This window comes from Arvicanthis niloticus, chromosome 26 (assembly GCF_011762505.2).
Source record: "Arvicanthis niloticus isolate mArvNil1 chromosome 26, mArvNil1.pat.X, whole genome shotgun sequence".
NCBI lineage: Eukaryota > Metazoa > Chordata > Mammalia > Rodentia > Muridae > Arvicanthis > Arvicanthis niloticus.
In genome coordinates this window covers 12,656,709-12,676,625 of record NC_133434.1, presented here as the reverse complement: position 1 = coordinate 12,676,625, position 19,917 = coordinate 12,656,709, and the positions used below count along the sequence as shown (strand labels likewise).

Here is a 19,917-nt window from a genome sequence, read left to right as displayed (position 1 = left end):
CTTTAGTGGGTGGGTCCTGTAACATCTGGGAAAGCTAAGCTCACTGAAGAACTTCGTTGTGTTGGCACATAGGGCAAGTACATTAATAAGCTGTATACTAGCTGCCTTCTGGAGAACCTCCTCAAAAGGCCCACTGAAGTTGGATATGGTGGCATATACTGATAAACAAGAATCTGAGGCAGGAGGATCACAAATTAGGAACAGCCTTCACTACAGAGCAAGTTCCAGGCGAGGCTGGGCTATGGTTCTGGCTACTTAGTTAAGACCTTACCTCAAAACAAAACTGTGACTGAACTGCAAGCGTTCCCTGGAGCGAGACATGCAAAACAGCTGTTGCTCAGGTAAGCAGATACGGAATGAGCCTTGTCCCATGCCTGTGACAAACCCCCCCCCCCCCCTAAGATGGAGACAGGAGAGTCAGAGGCTTAAAATAGGCCTCAATACATAGTTCTCGCTGGGCTGCTGAGGTGACTCAACAGGTGGATCCATTTTCCAGCCTCGTGACCAGAGTTTCATCCCTCAGGGCCACACGGTGAAAGGTCTCCCTCAAGTTGGCCTCTTACCTACATACACACACACACACACGTAATAATAATATGTTTTAAAATAAACAGAAGGCAGCCTTGGACCTAGTCAGGATAGGTTGGTATCTTGCTGTATTCAGTGTCAGATAAGCAGGAGAAAAGGTCTTTTGTTTAAACATTCTCCCCCTTGTGAAGACATCAGGTTAAAGGTTATAGCACTATGCTTACGTTACTTGGGGCCCTGTTAGTAAATTGCTCCCATGAGATTATTTAAAGAAAGTAACAGGAGCCAGGCATGGTGCATTCAGCACTAAGGAGGCAGAGGCAGACAGATCTCTGTGCGTTCCAGGCCAGCTGTGGTCACACACCCTGTCGCATTAGAAAAAATGATGGGCTCTGACTTGGGCAGCTTTGTTTTCTGGGTTTGGTGGATTCCCTTTGTATTGTTTAGAAAGCCTTTCTATGTAGCCCTGGCTAGCCTTGAACTTGTGACAGTTCTCTTTAGTCAGTTTCCTAAGGGTTGGGCTTACAGGTGGCCACTGGATAGACTGGATCAGACAGCCTGAGACTGGATCCTAGCTCTATTATTTGATTTTGAGTTACTTTACAGTGTGTGTGACGTGGAGGCCGGGTGGGCCTGTGATGGCACACACGTGGAGGTCAGAGGTCAGCTTTATGAGTGGATTCTCTCCTACCTTTACCATGGATTAAGACTGGAGTCTGACCCAGGCCGCCATGACTGCATAGTTAAGTGCTTTGCCCACTGACCCGTTTTGCAGCTCCAGAGCCATTCTTTTTCATTTTGTCGTGGGGTTTTCTTTTGTCGTCTAGGCTGGTCTTGAACTTAGGCCGCCCCCCCACCCCCAGAAGCTGGGATCATATGTATACACCACTCCTTCCAACAACTTAGGACAATTCCTTTCTCAGAACCTCAGTTTTTCCATCTGGACATTACTTTGAATAGCAATTTTCAGTTATGAAACAAATAAAATCTGTACAATGCTTGATTCATTGCTATTAATCAAAGTAGTGGAAAGAACGGTGTGTGTTTCTTGGAGCTAACCCAAGACCTGGGGCATGTGATACAAATGCTGCCAGTCCAGCATGTGTTTGTGTGTGTGTTAGGGTTCTTTGTCTGCTTTTGAGACAGGGTCTTACTACCTAGCATAGTATACAACTCAGAATCCTTTTACCTCAGGCTCCCCACACCTGGCACGCATCTGACAAAACACTTTCGAGGCTGGGCATATAGCTCAGTGGTGCAGTGTACGCCTAGGCCATGTGAGGCCTGAATCTTACCCTCACAGTGTTGGCACTCCCACTTGTCTCCAGGATTGCACACCCCCCACACTCACTCATCTCCGGGGTTTCACACCCCACATACTCACTCATCTCTGGGGTTTCATACCCCCCACACTCACTCATCTCCGGGGTTTCACACCCCCCACACTCACTCATCCCTGAGTTTGCACACTCTACCCTCTCCCTTTTTGCGGCAGAGTCTCACTATGTAGACCAGTCTGGCTACAGATTTGCAGAGATTTGCCTCTGCATCCAGAGTGCTAAGAATAAAGGTGTGTACCATCTGGCTAGCTGGGTTTTTCTGGGGTGGGAGAGGGAAATAGGGTCTCTTGTAGCCCAGAGTAGCTTCAGATTTACTGTGTGGCTGAAGCTAATCTTGAGAACCTCCGACTCGTCAGTACTGGGAGTGAAGGAGTACCATCATGCCTGGCTTTTTACATTTTTGGGGGTGTTATATTTTTATGTTATGCATGTGTGGGTACCCACCTATGTGCATGTGCACCTCATGCATGCCTGGTGCTCAGGGAGACTAGGAGAGAACCTCTAGGACTGCACTTACAGGTAGCTGTGAAGTCCATAGTGGGCTGGGAACCAAACCCAGCAGCAGATGCTCTTAACTACTGAGCCACCTCTCCAGACCTTGACATGACCTTTTATCTCTGTGGAAATTCAAGCATGGCGGCACATGTTCCAATCCTAGCACTTGGGAGGCAGAGTTTAAGGTCATTGTGGGCTACATAGCAAGTTTGAGGCTGGACTACATGAGACCCTGTCTCAAACAAACAGACAAACAAACAAGAAATACTTTCTATGAGAGGCTAAGGCAAGAACATGGAAAACTTCAAGCCTGGGCTCATAACAGCACAAACCTTGCCTTGTTAAAACAAAACAAAACAACAACAGAAAACAATTGTATGCCAGCACTGGAGAGGTGAAGCTGTAAAATTCCAAGGAGCCTTCTGGAGACCTTTCTGGTTGATGAGAGCACTCTCAGAGGCATGGCAACTTGTTCAAATGTTCTAGGACATAATGGAGGGCAAGGGCTGACTCTGTCAGGTTACCCTAGGACCTCCGTATGCACCAACACTACACATTGAATAAAAGCAATATAAAATAGCCAGGGGGTGGTGGGGCACCCTTCAAATCCCAGCAGTCGGGAGGCAGAAGCAGGTTGGTCTATGTAAATTCGAGGCCAGCCTGGTCTACAGAGCTAGTTCTAAAACAGCCAGGGCTACACAGATGCTGTCTCAAAACACCAAGAATAAAAGTAAAATAAAATAAAAATTGAAGAGAAAAAAAAATCTTTTGAGTTGTTCTATGCAGTGGACTTGCAAAGAGGCTGGCTATGTCGCAATGCTAATTCCCGCCCAGAGGAAGGTGCCGCCCCTTCGAGGGAGGGCAGCGGACGTGACGCAGAGCTCTGCAGGTCCTGCAGCCGGGGTGAAGTGCGGGCTCGCGCCCCATGTGCCTTCAGTCCCGGCCGGCCCAGGTCGCCGGCTTCTGCAGACTCCAGGGGACCGCAGCCGCAGCACCGCGCCTGCGCCCTGAGCGGAGTCATGTCCGGTAACGGCGGCGCGGCCACAACCGCGGTGAGTCCTGAGCCGGTGACCGATGACCCGTAGTTCTCGGGGCTTTCTGGGTGCGACGATTGGCCCCGGGTTGCCACGCTCCGTCGTCGATTGGTCGGAATAGTTAGCTGTCATTCCCACCCTTCCTCTAGGTTTTTTAAAGGGCCAGTAACTAACTAGGTTGCCCTAAGGCAGGGGAGGAGTGACCCTGAGCAGTGGGGGCGGGGTTGAGAGTGGAAAAGTGGTCCACCTTGGGATTCCATCCCTGTGGGCTTTTGGCTGGATTTCCGTGGTTCTCGGCCAGTAAAGGTGTTTACACAGACAAGATCCTTTCACGAAGTAGGGGCTGAGGCAAATCCAGCTATTTCAGAATACGATCCACTTCATTCACGAGAGAGCACAACCCACTTCTAAAAACTGTACACAAACATCTTGGAGGAGGTATACACGCCTTCTCCCGTTCTCCGTTATGGAAGTCACCCAGCCCTAGCCACCCACAAAAATCCTAGCTGAGACACACCTGAATTACTATTGTGAGTGGGGAACCACCCTAGGGCCTTGTCATTTCTGGCCCGCCTGGAAAGTTCTGGACTTGTGGGCAGGCTGCCTGAGATAAGGTAGAGCTGGGAGGCTTATCTCCTGCCCAGGCTTAAGTAAGCAACAGTCTTTGCTAGTGAAGACATTTCAGAGCACTGGGTTAGGGTAGGAAGGTCTGGATTCCAGCACCCACTTTCTGCCTGGTCATAGCTGTGAGATGTTTAGACAGTAAATTGACCACTCTGCAGCTTTGTTTCCGTAACGCTGATGGAAGTCCCTACCTTGTCCAACCTAGTAGGGTTGTTGCTAGGACAGTATACAGACACGGCTCAAATGCTTTACTGGGGTCAATTAATTAAAAAAAAAAAAATGTTTGAACTTAGCAATTCCTTTTCATGAGCTCCCTGCTGTCTGGAATTTCTGTGTTATTCCAAGCCTAGCTAAATTGCAAAGGCTATCTCAGGGTCCTTCGTTGGAGGAATCACCACAGTGGAGTAGACTGGAGTCCGAGAGCAAGTTTTCACTTCCTCCAGTGACCAAGAACCTGAGTGTCTAGCGACAGAAGAATCTGTGAGATGAGGAACCCAGTGCAGGGAAGGGGGACAGTTTGCACAGTGACTCTGGTCACCTTTGTGTCAGACTGCAGAACCCAGTTCTACCTGCTTGCCACTCGACACCTTTATCCAAGGCGCCTTAACAAAAGGAAGAGGTGTGTCCTTTGGAGCTCTTGGCTCTGGCTCCGACACCAGAGGAATTATGTTAGGCAGTTTATCCTTGTAGTCTTCTGGGACATTGTGAGGCGTTAGGTGGCCTTTAATTTAACAAGCCCTTGATGGGATGCTGTTCTCAACGTCACCCAGCCAGGAGGATGAACAGGACTATACATGAGATTGGTTGACTTCAGTCCTGATAGGAGTACATCCTAGTTGGACTAAGCATCACTCAGTGTCTCACACAGGGGTTAGTGAGGCTTTCTCAAGTACCCTAGTTGGGGACAGTGAGCCTGTCCTCTAGCGATGGGAAGCTTCAGCTGGCCCGCCCCGGCCTCTGTAGGCCCCGCCCTCTGGCAGGGCCCACCCTCACTGTGCTTAGGCTGATGGGCCTTATCATTTTGCCCACCTGGCTGTGTGCAACCCTCCCACTCAGAACCTCCTTGGCTGGGCTGGGCTTCGGGGCTCAGTGTCCAGTTGCTGCTGCCACATCGGATCTTAGTACAGCTTTTCCTCTGCTCTCTGCTTCTCTGGATCCCGTAGGAGGGCAGAAGGTACCAAGGAAGGACAGGTCCTGGGAGTCTTTGCCTGCTTGTAGGCTCACCTAGCGGGCCTGGGAGTCCTTTCTCCTAAGCCTGTGATCCTGGTTCTTGGATAAGGTGTTGTGGGAAAAGATCGTAATCTGGGGACTTTCTTCTGCAGGAAGAAAACGGCTCAACGATGAGGGTGATTCGAGTGGGAACCCGTAAAAGCCAGGTGAGTACAGACATAGCGCGTTGCCTCCCAGGCTCTAATACTCACAAGGTCACCCAGAATTCCTAGTGTGGAGAAAATAAGAGTGTGTGGGAATCAGTTTCATGGGGAATGGCAGCTTACTTCCTCTGAAAAGACAGTCCCTGGAGCAGGGAAATGATCGGGGTACAGAGAAAGGACCCCCCCAGGCCAGGCCCTCGTCATCTCCACGTGAGAAATCTAACCCCTTTCGTGTCTTTCTTGATCCATATGAGGGTTTGAGCCTGGGGCAGTGGCCAGGGAAGGTCAGAAACCATTTGAATCTCTTTTCCCCAGCTGGCTCGCATACAGACAGACACGGTGGTGGCGATGCTGAAAGCCTTGTACCCTGGCATACAGTTTGAAATCAGTAAGTTTTCTTGAGAGGAGTGAATGGTAGTGAATGGGAAGCCAGGACTGGGAGGACGAAGCATTTCTGGCTCTGCCTGTGGTCAAAGCCTGCCTGTAAGACTCTGTCCTGGCTGCTTGCGGGTGGAAGGATCGACTCCTGTGGGCCTCTCCTCCAACTGTGCCTGGGCTAGCTTGACATTTAATATTTTCTGCTCTGGGTCCTTTTAGGAATATGTCTGATTTTTCTGTCAGTGTGTGTATCCGTTTTCTGTCAGTGTGCGTATCCGAGACGGTTAGAAGCTGGGGCTTATGTACCTGTGACCCCACTGTGAATCTAGTAAAGTGTTCAACCAGGGGCGACTCTGTAGGTGCTGATTAATGGGGATTGACTCTCTCCTCAGTTGCTATGTCCACCACAGGAGACAAGATTCTTGATACTGCACTCTCTAAGGTAAAGGCGGCCCTTATCCCTGTTCTTCTTGTCCCCCTCCCCATGTCTTCTCATAAGGGGTTCACTCCTGAGGCTCTTTCTTCCCTGGCAGATTGGAGAGAAGAGCCTGTTTACTAAGGAGCTAGAGAATGCCCTGGAAAAAAACGAGTGAGTGACGGTGGAGGAATGTGGTACCTCCCTCCCCCTCAGTCTAGAACCCCAAAGTAGCTCCCCAACATTAGCAGGACGGTTGGGTTAGACCAGGGAGCTCATAGGCTTTCACAAAGGAGAGGGTCTTGCTTTGGAATCACTTACCTGCCTGAGGGTTGAGATTGGCTGGGGAAATGGGAGTAGAGTAGTGGAGAAGAGACCAGGTCTTAGATCTTAAGATGGCCTCTTTCTGAACAACTGTCATGGCTGCTGAAGTGGGTGAAGGGTAGGTAAGGTCACCTACTCAAAGCCTCTCTCCATGTCCACCCCATCATCTCTAGAGTGGACCTGGTTGTTCACTCCCTGAAGGATGTGCCCACCGTTCTACCTCCTGGCTTTACCATTGGAGCCATCTGCAAGTAAGAGTCGAGCACATGCAATGAGGGCCCTGGGCGGGATTGATCCTACTCTGGGAGTCTTCATTTTTTTTTTTTTTCTTTCCATTTGGAACTTGACCGCTTAGCCCTCTGCCTTGAAGGTTGTCAGTCATCAAGCATGGCAGAAAAGCCAGTTGGTTGGCTATTGAGAGTTCGTGGAGCTGGGCTCAGTGGCACACATGGGCCTGTAACCCCAACTACTAGGGAGGCTAAGACAGGATCAGAGATTCAGGGCCTGCCTGGGCTACAGAGAGATTTGAACCAGCCTAAGGTACTTAGTGAGATTGTGCCTCAAGGTGTGGCTTACAATGGCTTAGGTGGTAAAGGCATTTGCTATCAAACCAATAACCTAAGTTCAGTCCCTGGGGTTCACTTGTTATCCCACAAGTTGTCATCTGACTCATACTGTAGAATGCATATGCTCCTCATCCCATCAGTAAAACTGTAAACAATCAAGAAAACGAAACACAAAACCACTTCACAGAAAATAAAGTGAGTCTGGCCTAGTGGTTCATGCCTATAATCTTAGCATTCAGGAGGCTAAGGCAGGAGGATTATTGTGAGTTAGAGGCTAGCCTGGGGTACAGAGAAAAATTTTAAGTCAGCCTGGGCTAGAGTTAAGCCCTGTCTCCAAGTGCTAATAATACCTTTATTTCATCCTTTGCTCTCCAGGCGGGAAAACCCTTGTGATGCTGTTGTCTTTCACCCAAAGTTTGTTGGAAAGACCCTGGAAACCTTGCCAGAGAAAAGGTGAGTGGCTGGGTGTACAGGGGACAGGGGGTTGGACACTGGAGAACAGTAGGCAGACTGTGTTAAATTTAATTTTAAACTCTCTCTGAGCAGTGCCGTGGGCACCAGCTCCCTGAGGAGAGTGGCTCAGCTACAGAGAAAGTTCCCCCACCTGGAATTCAAGAGTATCGTATCCTTTCAGAAGAAGGAAGGGAATGGCCAAAGAGGGAAAGCCGTTCTGGAGGACTCTGAGAATCCTGAAAATAGAAGGACCTCCTGAAGCAAGTGGTCCATGTGGGCAGTGGGTCTTCTTTCCATCCATCCATCCATCCATCCATCCATCCATCTATCCATCCATCCATCCATCCACAGTCCTTTCATGTTTTCTTAAACTCAGGCATATGCCTGGCAATGAGGATAATTGCAGAACAAACATGGTTCCTGCTTATATAGAGTTGACATGTTAGACAGTCAGACAGGCCATGGCAATGCCAGTAATACTGACCAGTGATTTACTTTTTGGTGGCAGGGATGGAAGGTGTTTCTGCTTTTACTTTATATGCTACTGAATGGTTTTGGTTTTTACGGTGAACATATGGTATGTTTCATAAAACTAATTTTAAAACCAGTGTGTCCTGGGGCTGGAGAGATGGCTCAGTGGTTTAGAGTGCTGGTTGCTTTTTCAACTTCCAGCACTCACATGGTAGCTCATGACTATCTCCTATTTCAGTTTAGGGGATCTGATGCCCCCTTCTGGCCTTTGAAGACATGCATGTGAAACACCCATACACATAAAACTAAAATAAATAAAAATTACAGAGAGAGTTCCAGTACAGTCAAGGCTACATTATCAGATCCTGTCCAAAAAAAGTTTTTTTAAAAAATTTTTATTTTTATTTATTTATTTTTTTTCTTATTTTTATGGTTTTTCTAGATGGGATTTCTCTGTGTAGCCCTGCCTGTCCTGGAACTCTCTCTGTAGACCAGATTTGGCCTTGAATTCATGGAGATCTGCTTCTGCCTCCAGTGCTGGGATTTAAAGGTGTGTGGCACCACCACTCAGCAAAAGCAAACATTTTTTTTAAAGTTAGCTAGAGGGGAAAAGAGACTGTGGGGGCAGAGGGTGCGCTGTGTAGGTCTTGATTTCTCCTTAGCAACTCTCCACAGCGGGGAAACCTCAACACCCGCCTCCGGAAGCTGGATGAACTGCAGGAGTTCAGTGCCATCATCCTGGCTGTGGCTGGCCTACAGCGCATGGGCTGGCAGAACCGGGTGGGCCAGGTAGGAGCTGCCCTGTTCTGCTTCCCATTTAATCTGCCTCTCTCCTGCCTTTGGACCATTCTGCCAACAGCACTACAAGCCAGAAGCCCAGGCTAGGGATATTGGGATTAGTTGCTGGACCTCCTCCTTGTACCTTCCCCAGGCTTCCTAGATTGGCAAATCCTACCTAGCTCACTGCCTTTGAACACTCCTAATCCCACCATTTTGTCTGTCTGTCTATCTCCAGATCTTGCACCCAGAGGAATGCATGTATGCTGTGGGTCAGGTAAATTTGCCTGGAGAGGCTTTGTTGAAGTGCTCCTTCAAGAACCTGAGTTCATTACCTTTGGTACCGCTACCCATCAAATAAGATGCTTAGAGAGGGGCAGGCTTTGGCATGCAGAAGACCCTGGGAAACAGGACAGGAGGGGTGTTTCCCTTGCTCATTGTCTCCATTCCTGGGGAAGATCAGGCCTGTTGTTCCTTTAGGGAGCCCTAGCCGTGGAGGTCCGAGCCAAGGACCAGGATATCTTGGACCTAGTCAGTGTGTTGCATGATCCCGAAACTCTGCTTCGCTGCATTGCTGAAAGGGCTTTTCTGAGGCACCTGGTAAGATGGGCTCCTCCTATGGTAGTGTGGGGGACTTGGGGAACCAAGAAGGGCAGCAGGGAGATTTCTCAGGTACTCTGTATGTAATGTTTTATATGTGCGAAGAGGACCTTGGTCTGGTCCCAGCAGCCTTTTCAGTTATATCCTTAAGAGGTTTGTAGTCAAGAGCGGTGTTAAAGGCCCTTAGAGCTCAAAGGAACATATCATTGCAGGAAGGAGGCTGTAGCGTGCCAGTAGCGGTGCATACAGTGATGAAGGATGGGCAAGTAAGCTGGGGGAAATGGGTGAGGGGGAGGGACTGGCATTTCCATGTGCACCCAAACATCTAAGCAGCTTTCTTTAAATATACTGGTACATTTTATCTCCTAGCTGTACCTGACTGGTGGAGTCTGGAGTCTAGATGGCTCAGATAGCATGCAAGAGACCATGCAGGCCACTATCCAGGTCCCTGTTCAGGTATTGACTGGGAGATGGGGGGAGGAATAAATAAACTTTGTAATCTTCCTCTCACCAAAATTGTAACCTGTCATCCAGCATGAAGATGGTCCAGAAGATGACCCACAGCTGGTTGGAATTACTGCCCGGAACATTCCAAGAGGAGCCCAGCTAGCTGCTGAGAATCTGGGCATCAGCCTGGCCAGCTTGTTGCTCAACAAAGGAGCCAAGAACATCCTGGATGTTGCACGGCAGCTTAATGATGTGCGCTAACTGGTCTGTCAGGCACAGGAACCCCAGCTGCCACACCAGTGCCTGCCTACATCTGACTTTCAAGTGCCCTGTGCTCCTTAACTAGGGGTGTGATTATCCCTGGAGATTGACCCACAGGGTTATTGAGACTTCCGCTTTGGAAGAGATGCCTCACCTTGGGGCTTCCATGACTGCCTTTCCCTCAATAGTTGGGGGCTTCATCTCTTTAGAGAAAATCCATGCCAATCTTTGAATGTAACCAAATGCCACTAGTAAACCAGTTCAGAATGTGGTTCTGATGGAGTTGGGGAAGATATGAATAAACTCAAAGCCCCTTTAAACCTGAACTCTGAGTCTGGGACCTTTCTGTTTTAAAACATCCTTTCTGTAACTTGCCTCATGTTCTCAAAATGTACAACACCAAAAAACACCAAACAAGCAAAGAGAAACCAGGCTTCAGTTAACAGGCCCTTCTATTATTACATAGCCATTCTCATCCCCAATGCCTGAAGAAAGTAAGGGAAGTTACCCTATAGTCCCACTCCCTCCAAGATGTTCCAGGCACATGGCACCACTACCACGGAGCTATAATGTCAAAATGAAACCAGACACTCCATTAAAAAAAAAAAAAACCAAACGATCCTTTAATAAAATTAGCCCATTGAATCTCCCCACTTAGGGTTCTAAACTTGTAATAGCTGCAAAAGTTCCAGTTCAGAAGCCAACAGAGAGGCTCAGTCCAGACAGGGATTCACCGACTTGTGCTGGTATCTAGGTGTTTGGGTTATAGTTGGGTCGCTGAGGGAAAAGAGGGATGGATGGCTAGGCCCGGCTGCCAGTCTCCTGCGGTAGGTGGGCAACTGTCCCGTCCACAGGCCTGCAAGCGTCTCCCTGACCCTTCCCTGGAGGTATCTTGGAGAAACTGGGTTCACATTACAATTTTTGCCCTGGCCACAAACGCCGGCCTAACGAATGACGACAGGGTCAGCTGGTCTGGGGGCAGCAACGGGGACACAGGATGAAACAATGTGACCCATTCCTCCTCACCAAAGCCCGGCAGTCCAAGTCACTTCTGAAAGGTCCAGGCGAGGGCTAAGCACCAAGCTGAAGAAAAGATGCCGGGGCTGTAGCTGCGGAGAGACTAATCTTCAAGCCCACCTCGGCCGTACGTCATCGCAAGGGGCCGAGCCGAGACCTTCTGGAAGGTGCCGCAGCCTCTCCGCACGGGCCGTCGTCTACGGCTGACAACGGCGAAGCGAGGTCACGAGCTCCGGGATGGGCAGATGCCGCCATCGGCGCCCGCGTTCTCCGCGGCGGACCCGGAGGCGGGGCGGGGAAGGGGAGAGACGCGCGAGGGCTGAGCGGGGCGAGGATGGGGGGCTCGGCGGGCCGCAGCCCGGAGTGGCTCAGCTCTTTCTGTGAGGGAGGTGGTGGCCCTTAAAAGGGCCTTTGTGGAGGTGTGGGGAGGACTGGGCCGCCTCAATACTCCTGAGAGGCCTGGGAGGCCTTCTTGCCGCCCGCCGGCGCCTTGGGCCCCACGGTGGCGCTGGTCTTCTTGGGCAGCAGCACGGCCTGGATGTTGGGCAGGACGCCGCCCTGCGCGATCGTCACGCCGCCCAGCAGCTTGTTGAGCTCCTCGTCGTTGCGGATGGCCAGCTGCAGGTGGCGCGGGATGATGCGCGTCTTCTTGTTGTCCCGGGCCGCGTTGCCCGCCAGCTCCAGGATCTCGGCAGTGAGGTACTCGAGCACGGCCGCCAGGTACACCGGCGCGCCTGCGCCCACGCGCTCGGCGTAGTGGCCTTTGCGCAGCAGCCGGTGCACGCGGCCCACCGGGAACTGGAGGCCGGCGCGCGAAGAGCGCGACTTGGCCTTGGCGCGGGCCTTGCCGCCGGTCTTGCCGCGTCCCGACATCGCGTACGAGGTAGAAAGGGTCCGAACCGCACCCAGAGAGAGAGAGAGCAAACCGCCAACCGCCGCAGTCAACTGTCGCCTCCCGCGGCCAAGTCCGCCCTTATAAGCTCCCCGGACACGCCCCCGCCTTTGCCTGATTGGTTCTTTTTTTAATACCCACCTCTGGTTGGTTGCAATTAACCCCTCGGTGACGCGCTGTAGCAGAGAGAACGCGCCCAGCGATTGGTCCAATTTGAAAACCTTTTACCCGGGGAAGAAGACAAGGCGGAGTGGCCGCAAGCTGGCGGGTAATCAGCCGTGGAAATGACCAATCCGAATAGAGCGCGCGAAATTTAAACGCTAGGGCGCGCCAACAACTCGAACACTAGAAGGGTGGAGCTTGGAGCTACCTCTACAGTTTCTGGGAAATTTGAGCCGGCCTATGGTTTTAAAGGAAAAGATCTACACTAAAGCACCTTTCTCCTTCCAGGTTAGGGCGCTTCCCACTCCCTCCTCTAATCTGGCAAACGGAGGGTTTTATTTATTTGTTTGTTCATTATTATTTTTGGGTTTTCGAGACAGGGTTTTTCTGTGTAGCTCTGGCTGGCCTGGATCTCACTCGGTAGCCCAGGCTGGCCTTGAATTCTGAGATCTGCCTGCCTCTGCCTCCCAAGCACTGGGATTAAAGGCGTGCGCCACCACCATCTGGCTTTTGTTTGTTTGAGACAGGGTTTCTCTGAGTAGCCCTGGCTGTCCTGGAACTCAGAGATCCGCCTGCCTCTGCCTCCCTAGTGCTAGGATTAAAGGCTTGGTTGAAAAGGGAGGGTTTAAAAGAAGAGAAATGAAACCTTCTGCAAGTTTAATTCTATGCCAGGAAATGGAGCACTGTGATCCTTATGTTTGTGCTGTGATATTTATTCGCTATTTATTCAATACCCACCAACCAGAGGTGGGTATTAAAAAAAAAGAACCAATCAGGTGAAATCAGGGGCGTGTCTGGTCTTAGTTTGTAACAGACCTTTTTTGCAAGAAAGGGTCTGATGGAGCAGAGAGGTAGGCATCCTATTGGAAAAGGTACTCACTCAAACCCTTCCAATCTATCCTAAAATGCCTATATAAAAAATAAATATATCAGGCTTGGGATAGAGTTCAGCTGTATAAGGAAGCCCTAGGGCACCAGGCAGTGGTGGTGCAGGCCTTTAATCCCAGCACTCTGGAGCAGAGGTAGGCGGATTTCTGAGTTCGAGGCCAGCCTGGTCTACAGAGTGAGTTCCAGGACAGTCAGGGCTACACAGAGAAACCCTGTCTGGAAAAACAAAACAAAACAAAACAAAACAAAACAAAACAAAACAAAGGAAGCCCTAGGGTGCAATCCTCAAGCACCTCAAAGGTTAAAAGAACAGAGGGAGGAGTGGCTACAACTAGAGGAACAAGTAAAAGGCAATCCTTTATTGTCACCATTCTGAGCACATGGCCCTGCCTCTGCTCTTCCTAATCAGAACACTTAATTTGATAGTCAAACGTAAGGTTACCTGGGATTATGTTGCCCTAACTCTCACAGTAGCCCAGGCTCTCTCAAGGCCCAGCGAATTCCTTTAGAGTTTCCTTTAGAGTTAGCGCTCTGAAAGTTGAGCTACGAATATTTGCATAAAAGATGCTACATGCCCACCTGGTGAGGCTGCAGATGGGATAGGAAGGGAGGGAGTGGCAAACTGAAGAAAGCCATAGGCAAAGTCCAACTAGTGGACTTCAAGTCCACTAAGGTGTCCATCCAGGATGTCAGTAGTCACAGACGGCAGCAGAAGCTGAGAACAAAATTGTCAGCGAGGCCTGGACCAGAAGGCAGTCTTGGACCAGACAGAGGTTGGCCCTGGTTGAGGTCCAATGGAGACTGTGGTAAAGGGCTGCCCTCAGGAAGCTCAGACATCATAGAAGAGTCGGACGAGCTGGTAACGAATGGAGAAGGTGACAGCGCTGCTCAGGACCTAGAAGTGGACTGGAATTAGAACGGAGGCCAACCAGAGACATGCCCATGGCATCCCTAAGCCCCGCCTCAGCTGTACCTGCAGGAGCAGCAGGAGCAGTGTGAGGGTTCTCTCATGTGTGGGCCCAAGGACTTTAAGGAGCAAGTTGATGAGGGTCATGTTGTTACACTCAGTGAAGGCACCATCCTCACTCTCACCTCGGTGAACTGTCACTAGCCGGAGGCTCTCTGCTACCTGCAGGGACCAGAGGTGAAGGCGACTTCAGGTATGCACATCTACTGCACGAATAGAGATCTTCTTGATGTTCCCAAACTCCCCTTGGGCCTGAGAAGGCCTAGGTTTCTCTTTTCCCAAGTTAAGGATGGCGGCCTGGGGCCTTACCTCCTTGTTACCTTGTTACCTTTAAAATAAAGGTGCCCAAGAAAGAGAGGCTGTTGGTCTTGAACTTGGAATAGCTCATCTCCAGTTTGCCTGTCTTTGTGTTGAGTCTGCAATGGGAAGATGATGTCATTTGACTGAATCAAAGAACTCTGCGCCCTGTGGTTACTAAGAAGAGTACTGAGTGCTTAGGTGCTGAAGTTGGTCATCCGGGTGATCAGGACTGTTGTAAGCATTACATGCTTTGTAGGTCAAGGAGATTCGTAAATTACAATGGCTACCCACATACAGTTATCTCTTCTTTCCCCTCCTTTCTTTTTACATAGGAAATGCATAGGTTTGGCTTTAGGTCTCCCAAGTCAAAAACTATCACGACCCTTTAAAGCCCCAGAGTGGTTACCTGGGAATACGGTGTCGAGGGCAGGGGATGATATGAAAGAGCTGAGGCAGTGAGTAGAGGAAATTGAATACTTGTGGCATAAAGAAGAGAAGCATGGTCTTGCTGAAGTGTCCCAGGATTCCCACCACGGCAAAGGTCATGCCAGCAAAATAACAGAAGGTGTCTCCCACAAACACCTGAGACGGGTACCTGTGTGGGAGAGAGGATGGGGCCAACAGCAACAGTTGTTACTCACTCGATCCCGGCAACAGGCCAGTCTTGAGCCTCTCGAGTTCTAAAAGAAAGGCTGTTCCAGAAACTGCTCAGGACTTGTTCCCAGCAACTGCAGGGCAGACAGCGATTCCACAGCACCACCAGGCTGGTGTGCAGCTAACTGGGAAAGCAGTCACCTAGCATGTACAAGGTCATGAATTTGATTCCCAGCACGGTGGTGTGCAGATGGTAGGGTGAGGGGGTAGTATCTAATAGCACTGTAATTCAAGCCCAGGCTTGACAACACAGTAAGTTCAATGCCAGCCTGGGAAACTTAGTGAAACCCTATTCTCAAAAAAAAAAAAAAAAAAAAGTCTGGAGATACAGCTAAATTCTAAAGTGCTTACTTTGCATTAAGACCTTAAATTCAATTACACACACACACACACACACACACACACACACACACACACACACACACACGCAGGCATGCTTATGCTCACACAAAACAACAAGAGCAGCAAACCACCACCAATGGAAGACCCGGAGAATATCTAACAAAAGTATGTGCAATTTTAGTCTCTTCATTAGAAGCTGGGTTACGTCAAGACCATCTCTGCCACATACACCAATCATCATCTCTTCAGAGAATTAGACTGCCACAGGCCTACGTACCAGTTATGGTACAGCAATCCCAAGGTGGTGAAGAAGAAGGGCATCATGAAGTAAAGGGAAAAGACATGATCATCCCGGTAATCACCTTGGGAGCAAAGCAAAGAGGAAGAAGTTAGTGCTCGTATCTGCTACATACCTTGGTCTCATCTGTATCTAATTTATCCAATTTATGTTCCCAGACATTAGGAACACCCTGCAAGACCGGCTCTACACCCCCCAGCCCTGTCTCTAACTTCCTAGAAAGCCAAGCCCGCCCAAACCTTCCATGTGCTGGGATTACAGGTGTTTGCCACCTCTCTCTAACTTCCCTCTTTCAAGTCACCCAGGGCAATTCCCAATACTCTCATCACTTTCGCTTTCACTTTCATTGAGCCTACCAAAAAAAAAAAAAAAAAAAAAGCAACAGGCTAGAAAGATGGCTCAGTGGTTAAGCACTAGCTGCTCTTTCAGAGGTCCTGAGTTCAACTGCTGAATTCTCAGCACCTACATGGTGGCTCACAAGCATCTATAACTGTAGTTTCATGGAATACGATGAGCTCTTCCAGTGTACAAATAGATGTATATGCAGATAAAACAGCTACATATATAAAATCTTTTTTTTTTTTTTTTTTTTTTTTTTTTTGGTTTTTCAAGACAGGGTTTCTCTGTGTAGCCCTGGCTGTCCTGGAACTCACTCTGTAGACCAGGCTGGCCTCGAACTCAGAAATCCACCTGCCTCTGCCTCCCAAGTGCTGGGATTAAAGGCGTGCACCACCACTGCACAGCTATAAAACCTTTTTAAAAAAACCAAAAACACAAAAACCAACCAAAAAACTAGTGACTCCTAATATTCAGAAGGCACAGGTAGGAATATCTCCTGGTCTCCTGGTTCAAGGCCAGTCTGGGCTACAGAGTGAGTCCCAGAATAGCTAGGGGTATGCAGAGAAAAAAAGAAAAGAGAAAAAAAGAAAAGAAAAAAAATAAAAGAAAAAACCAACAGAAAAGCTTGTGACTATCTTCCAGCTGGGATTTGAACACCAGTTTTACTTCCTAGCTGTGTGAATTTGAATTTGACACGCTGAATTTCAGTAAGCTATTTTTCTCCTCTGTCAAACTGGATAATGACAGTTATATAGAGTCATTTAATTTAAGCAAGATAATGCTTTAAAAGTGCTTAGCTTTAGCTGGGGGGCAGGAGGAAGTACCCATGCCTTTAATCTCAGAACTTGGATCTCTATGGGACGACCCTGTCTCAAAGTAAAGCGCTCAGGCTTAGTAAGTACTTGTTGATGTCCATCAACTAAAGACAACCAAAAACAACTAATACTTGAACTTGGGCTTACATAGCGACTAAGACTTTGGCAATCACACACCACAGGGCACTGTAAAACATTTCAGTCAAGGAAGAGTAGCAGGAAGCCACGTGTGGGGTTGCATGCCTATAACTTCAGCCTTTAGGAGACAGATAGGATGGTCGTGAGTTTGAGGCCAGCCAGGGTTACATAACAAGACTGTCTTGTCAAAATAACAAAACAAGAAGAAGTAGGAAGAACCAAATTGTCATTGGGGGGAAAAAAAGCTGTACTCTGTCATGTTAGCTGAGGGATTGTGGTCATTTTTATATTGCTAACTGTTCTGGGTCTGTCTGTACTCAGACAGGTTTAGGAAGGGAAGAGTCTTTTTCCACTATGGTCAGAGAGTGACCCTATCTGTTGCTGGGGTTCTGTGAAGCTATTTATGTCCAATCGAAATAACTGGTCTAGCTATTCGTGGCAATCAAGCTATAAAATGACAGCATTGCTGCTTTTCTTTTTCATGCTTAAGTCCTTATTGCTGTTTGCAAAGTAAATAGCTCCCATTCTAAAATCACCTCTGTTTTCTCGTAGTCCCCCTCCCTCGCCACCCCCAGGAACTCTGTAAATTCACATGAGGCAACTCCCTAAACACCCAGGCTTCTCCTTACCCCTCCTGCCAATCCCGCTCACCTTCCAGCTCCACCAGGTTGAAGACAATGATAGAAGCAGAGATGACTAGTGACTGACCAGCCTCTAGGCCATTAATCCCTGCTAGGATGTTGATGGCGTTGGTACAGAACACCGCAAGCAGTCCCATGTAGACATAGTACAGGATCCCTGGGGGACACATACACCCAGTAAGAAGTAGTGCTACTTACGAAGTAGGATTCTGATTGTTTGCTTGCTTGCTTGCTTGCTTACAGAACAGAGCACAGGCCTATAATTCCAACTACTTGGAAGGCTGGGACAGGAGGATTACCAGTTTAAGCCCTGCCTGGGCTAAGTAAGTTCAAGGCAATTTGGTGTGTGACCCTGTTTTTGTTTGTTTGTTTTTTAAATTGTTTTAATGGAAAAAAAAGAGAGAAAGGGAAACCTTCAGTAATAGGTCTGAGTGCAAGCATGAGGCTCTTAGGTTCAATTCCTTGAAACAGGAAGGAAATAAGGGGAAGGAAAGAAGGAGGGAAAAGAGAGAAAGCGGATACAAGGACAGAAAAGAAATAGTTGATGGAGATCTGGACCACCAGGAGGGGTCTTCTCAGAGGGATCTCAGAGGGAAGAGTACCACAGGGGCAGTAACGGCAGGACCACTCACCCAAGTCCAAATGCAGGCCAAGAACCCAGCGGAAGGGCTTGGGCACCACGATGGTTGTATTGCCAAAGTTAGTGAAGTAGACCATGAGGAGAGGTAGTGAGGCCGCTGTGGGCAGCAGCAGCTTATGGCGCCATCGCAGATTGAGTACATCATCAGCAAAACCCAAGAAGATCATGCAGCAGATGGCAAGGAGGGCACCTATCAGGGCCACAAACTGGGGGAGAAGTGGGCAAGTCATGACTCAAACCTATTCCTACTCCATCTTTCAAGAATCCCTGTATTTTCCATATTTTTCTTTCGGGGTTGGGGACTGAACCCGGGGCCTTGCGCATACTAGGAAAGTGCTCTACCACTGAGCTATGTCTCCAATCCAAGAATTCCTGTCACTACAGTTGGAGCCACAAGCATCCTTTTCCCAAATCCAAATAACCCAAACTCAAGTGCCCGGCCCCAGCCAACCGTCCCCACTAATGCACTTACTTCATGGTGGGGGAATGCCTTACACTGCTCCTCCACAAAGCAGTTCAGGAAGGGGAAAGGGATGAAGCAGAAGAGGATGATAAGGAAAACAGCACCGCAGATCACTCCCTGGGACTCTGGGCTGCGGCCCAGCGGAAAGGAGTGGAGGAGGAAGAAGAAAGGGGCGTGGTCACTCACAATAGTAGGGGTTCCTGTAAACCAAAGTGGCCTTCTTCCCAAGGATTTTGTTTGTTAGGGGAGTAGGGAGAGTGTGCGCAGGGAAAAGGATACCCCTTTACAACTCCTGACACCCACCAGTTCCATTCCGTCCTTCCCAGGATAGACAACTCTATTAACCTCCCAGAGTTCTGGGTGCCTAGGTTAGCTCTCCGGCCATTGCAAAGCCAAACGCCCCAGTCCTCGCCCCCGTCCTGCACAACCCTGACCCCCCCTAACCCAGGACACTCGTGTGCCTTAACTCACATCTGCTCCCGGCTGAGCTTGTTGAGGTCCTGGCCACAGAGGCGCGCGGCGATAAAGTGGCTACGGAAGGCAGGGATGAGGGTGACAGTAGCCACAAATCCCAACAGCGAGCCGATCAAATTCACCAGCAGCGGCAGAGGCAACTCCGGGAAGGCCCACATGGTGACCCTCCGGGGACCGCTGCTCCACCGCCTACTCCGCTAACTGATAAGCCAGGAACAATCCCCAGGCCTCCGCAGCGGGCAGTGCGGCTCCCTACTCGCAGAGGATTCCGGCGCCCGCAGGAACAAAACCCAGCTAAGGATCTGACCCTCCCTCCTGACCCGCAAGAGGCTCTTTGAAGCAACCTCGGCTCTGCCCTGCTGCACCTACCCATTGTTTCCACCCGGATCTTAATTGCGAAAGAACTATCGTTGCTGAAGACCGAAGCACCATTTTTAAAAAGGGCACTAGAGACGGACGGGCGGTGTTATTTTAAACTAAACTTTAGTTCCAGAGGAGCGGCACCGTTAGAGTTTTGGGAACCCAACTGAAGAAAATACAAGAAAGTGGATACTTCTCGAAACAATCATATTGTACAGCTCAGAGTGCAAATACGCTTTGCCCAGTTCCAACATGAACGCTTCCTCGAACCACGTGGCTCAACACCGCTTGTTCTGTGGTTCCACGTCGTCCTCCGCAGGTCGGGTTTAAAGGGCTAGCAGCCTGAGCTTAATCTGGGATGCCCTGGGGCTGGAAATATGGCTATTGAGAGCCGGCGGTGGTCAGGAGGGATCAGAGTGTGGAAGCCCGACTGCTCTTTGC

The 19,917-nt window shown here is 49.5% G+C and overlaps 3 protein-coding genes across 6 annotated transcripts; 1 reads left to right on the top strand and 2 right to left on the bottom strand.

Annotated features, from left to right (window-relative positions):
* Positions 1 to 3,214: 3,214 nt before the first annotated feature.
* On the top strand, positions 3,215 to 10,412 carry Hmbs (hydroxymethylbilane synthase). 2 transcript variants are annotated; one of them, XM_076924869.1, is made up of 14 exons: positions 3,215 to 3,415; positions 5,344 to 5,397; positions 5,710 to 5,782; positions 6,165 to 6,214; positions 6,306 to 6,361; positions 6,685 to 6,762; positions 7,453 to 7,530; positions 7,624 to 7,699; positions 8,677 to 8,790; positions 9,017 to 9,055; positions 9,259 to 9,378; positions 9,591 to 9,644; positions 9,748 to 9,834; positions 9,913 to 10,412. In XM_076924869.1, the coding sequence occupies exons 1-14, from the start codon at positions 3,383 to 3,385 to the stop codon at positions 10,084 to 10,086; spliced, it is 1,086 nt and encodes a 361-aa protein (XP_076780984.1). In that variant the 5' UTR covers positions 3,215 to 3,382; the 3' UTR covers positions 10,087 to 10,412. The 2 variants fall into 2 exon arrangements, with proteins under 2 accessions (XP_076780984.1, XP_076780983.1); XM_076924868.1 differs by lacking the exon at positions 3,215 to 3,415 and adding an exon at positions 5,053 to 5,195 and having other exon boundaries at positions 9,913 to 10,234.
* A 273-nt stretch (positions 10,413 to 10,685) lies between these two features.
* On the bottom strand, positions 10,686 to 12,158 carry H2ax (H2A.X variant histone). The gene has a single exon (XM_076924870.1). The coding sequence runs from the start codon at positions 11,974 to 11,976 to the stop codon at positions 11,545 to 11,547; it is 432 nt and encodes a 143-aa protein (XP_076780985.1). The 5' UTR covers positions 11,977 to 12,158; the 3' UTR covers positions 10,686 to 11,544.
* Positions 12,159 to 13,377: 1,219 nt separating this feature from the next.
* Positions 13,378 to 19,490, bottom strand: Dpagt1 (dolichyl-phosphate N-acetylglucosaminephosphotransferase 1). Of its 3 annotated transcripts, none has more exons than XR_013107517.1 (9): positions 19,114 to 19,449; positions 18,652 to 18,772; positions 18,172 to 18,385; positions 17,550 to 17,696; positions 15,586 to 15,670; positions 14,719 to 14,907; positions 14,322 to 14,428; positions 14,019 to 14,174; positions 13,378 to 13,940 (listed from the first exon to the last, which is right to left on the bottom strand). XR_013107517.1 is itself a non-coding variant. In XM_076924865.1 (9 exons), exons 1-9 carry the CDS (start codon positions 19,272 to 19,274, stop codon positions 13,875 to 13,877), a joined length of 1,227 nt encoding a protein of 408 aa, XP_076780980.1. In that variant the 5' UTR covers positions 19,275 to 19,490; the 3' UTR covers positions 13,378 to 13,874. The 3 variants fall into 3 exon arrangements, 2 of the variants coding, with proteins under 2 accessions (XP_076780980.1, XP_076780982.1); XM_076924865.1 differs by having other exon boundaries at positions 14,341 to 14,428; positions 19,114 to 19,490; XM_076924867.1 differs by lacking the exon at positions 18,652 to 18,772 and having other exon boundaries at positions 13,736 to 13,940; positions 14,341 to 14,428; positions 19,114 to 19,253.
* Between the last annotated feature and the right edge of the window lie 427 nt (positions 19,491 to 19,917).

What these genes read in the sequence shown, in the direction of transcription:
- Hmbs (XM_076924869.1), top strand. Translation starts at nt 3,383, where the DNA reads ATGTCCGGTAACGGCGGCGCGGCCACAACCGCG. An exon ending in GCATGTATGCTGTGGGTCAG is followed by an intron (nt 9,056 to 9,258) that starts GTAAATTTGCCT and finishes TTGTTCCTTTAG; the next exon opens with GGAGCCCTAGCCGTGGAGGT. An exon ending in CAGTGATGAAGGATGGGCAA is followed by an intron (nt 9,645 to 9,747) that starts GTAAGCTGGGGG and finishes TTTATCTCCTAG; the next exon opens with CTGTACCTGACTGGTGGAGT.
- H2ax (XM_076924870.1), bottom strand. Translation starts at nt 11,976, where the DNA reads ATGTCGGGACGCGGCAAGACCGGCGGCAAGGCCCGCGCCAAGGCCAAG.
- Dpagt1 (XM_076924865.1), bottom strand. Translation starts at nt 19,274, where the DNA reads ATGTGGGCCTTCCCGGAGTTGCCTCTGCCGCTGCTGGTGAATTTGATC. An exon ending in TGGCCTGCATTTGGACTTGG is followed by an intron (nt 17,697 to 18,171) that starts GTGAGTGGTCCT and finishes TGTGTCCCCCAG; the next exon opens with GGATCCTGTACTATGTCTAC. An exon ending in TGCTCCTGCTGCTCCTGCAG is followed by an intron (nt 13,941 to 14,018) that starts GTACAGCTGAGG and finishes GTCCACTTCTAG; the next exon opens with GTCCTGAGCAGCGCTGTCAC.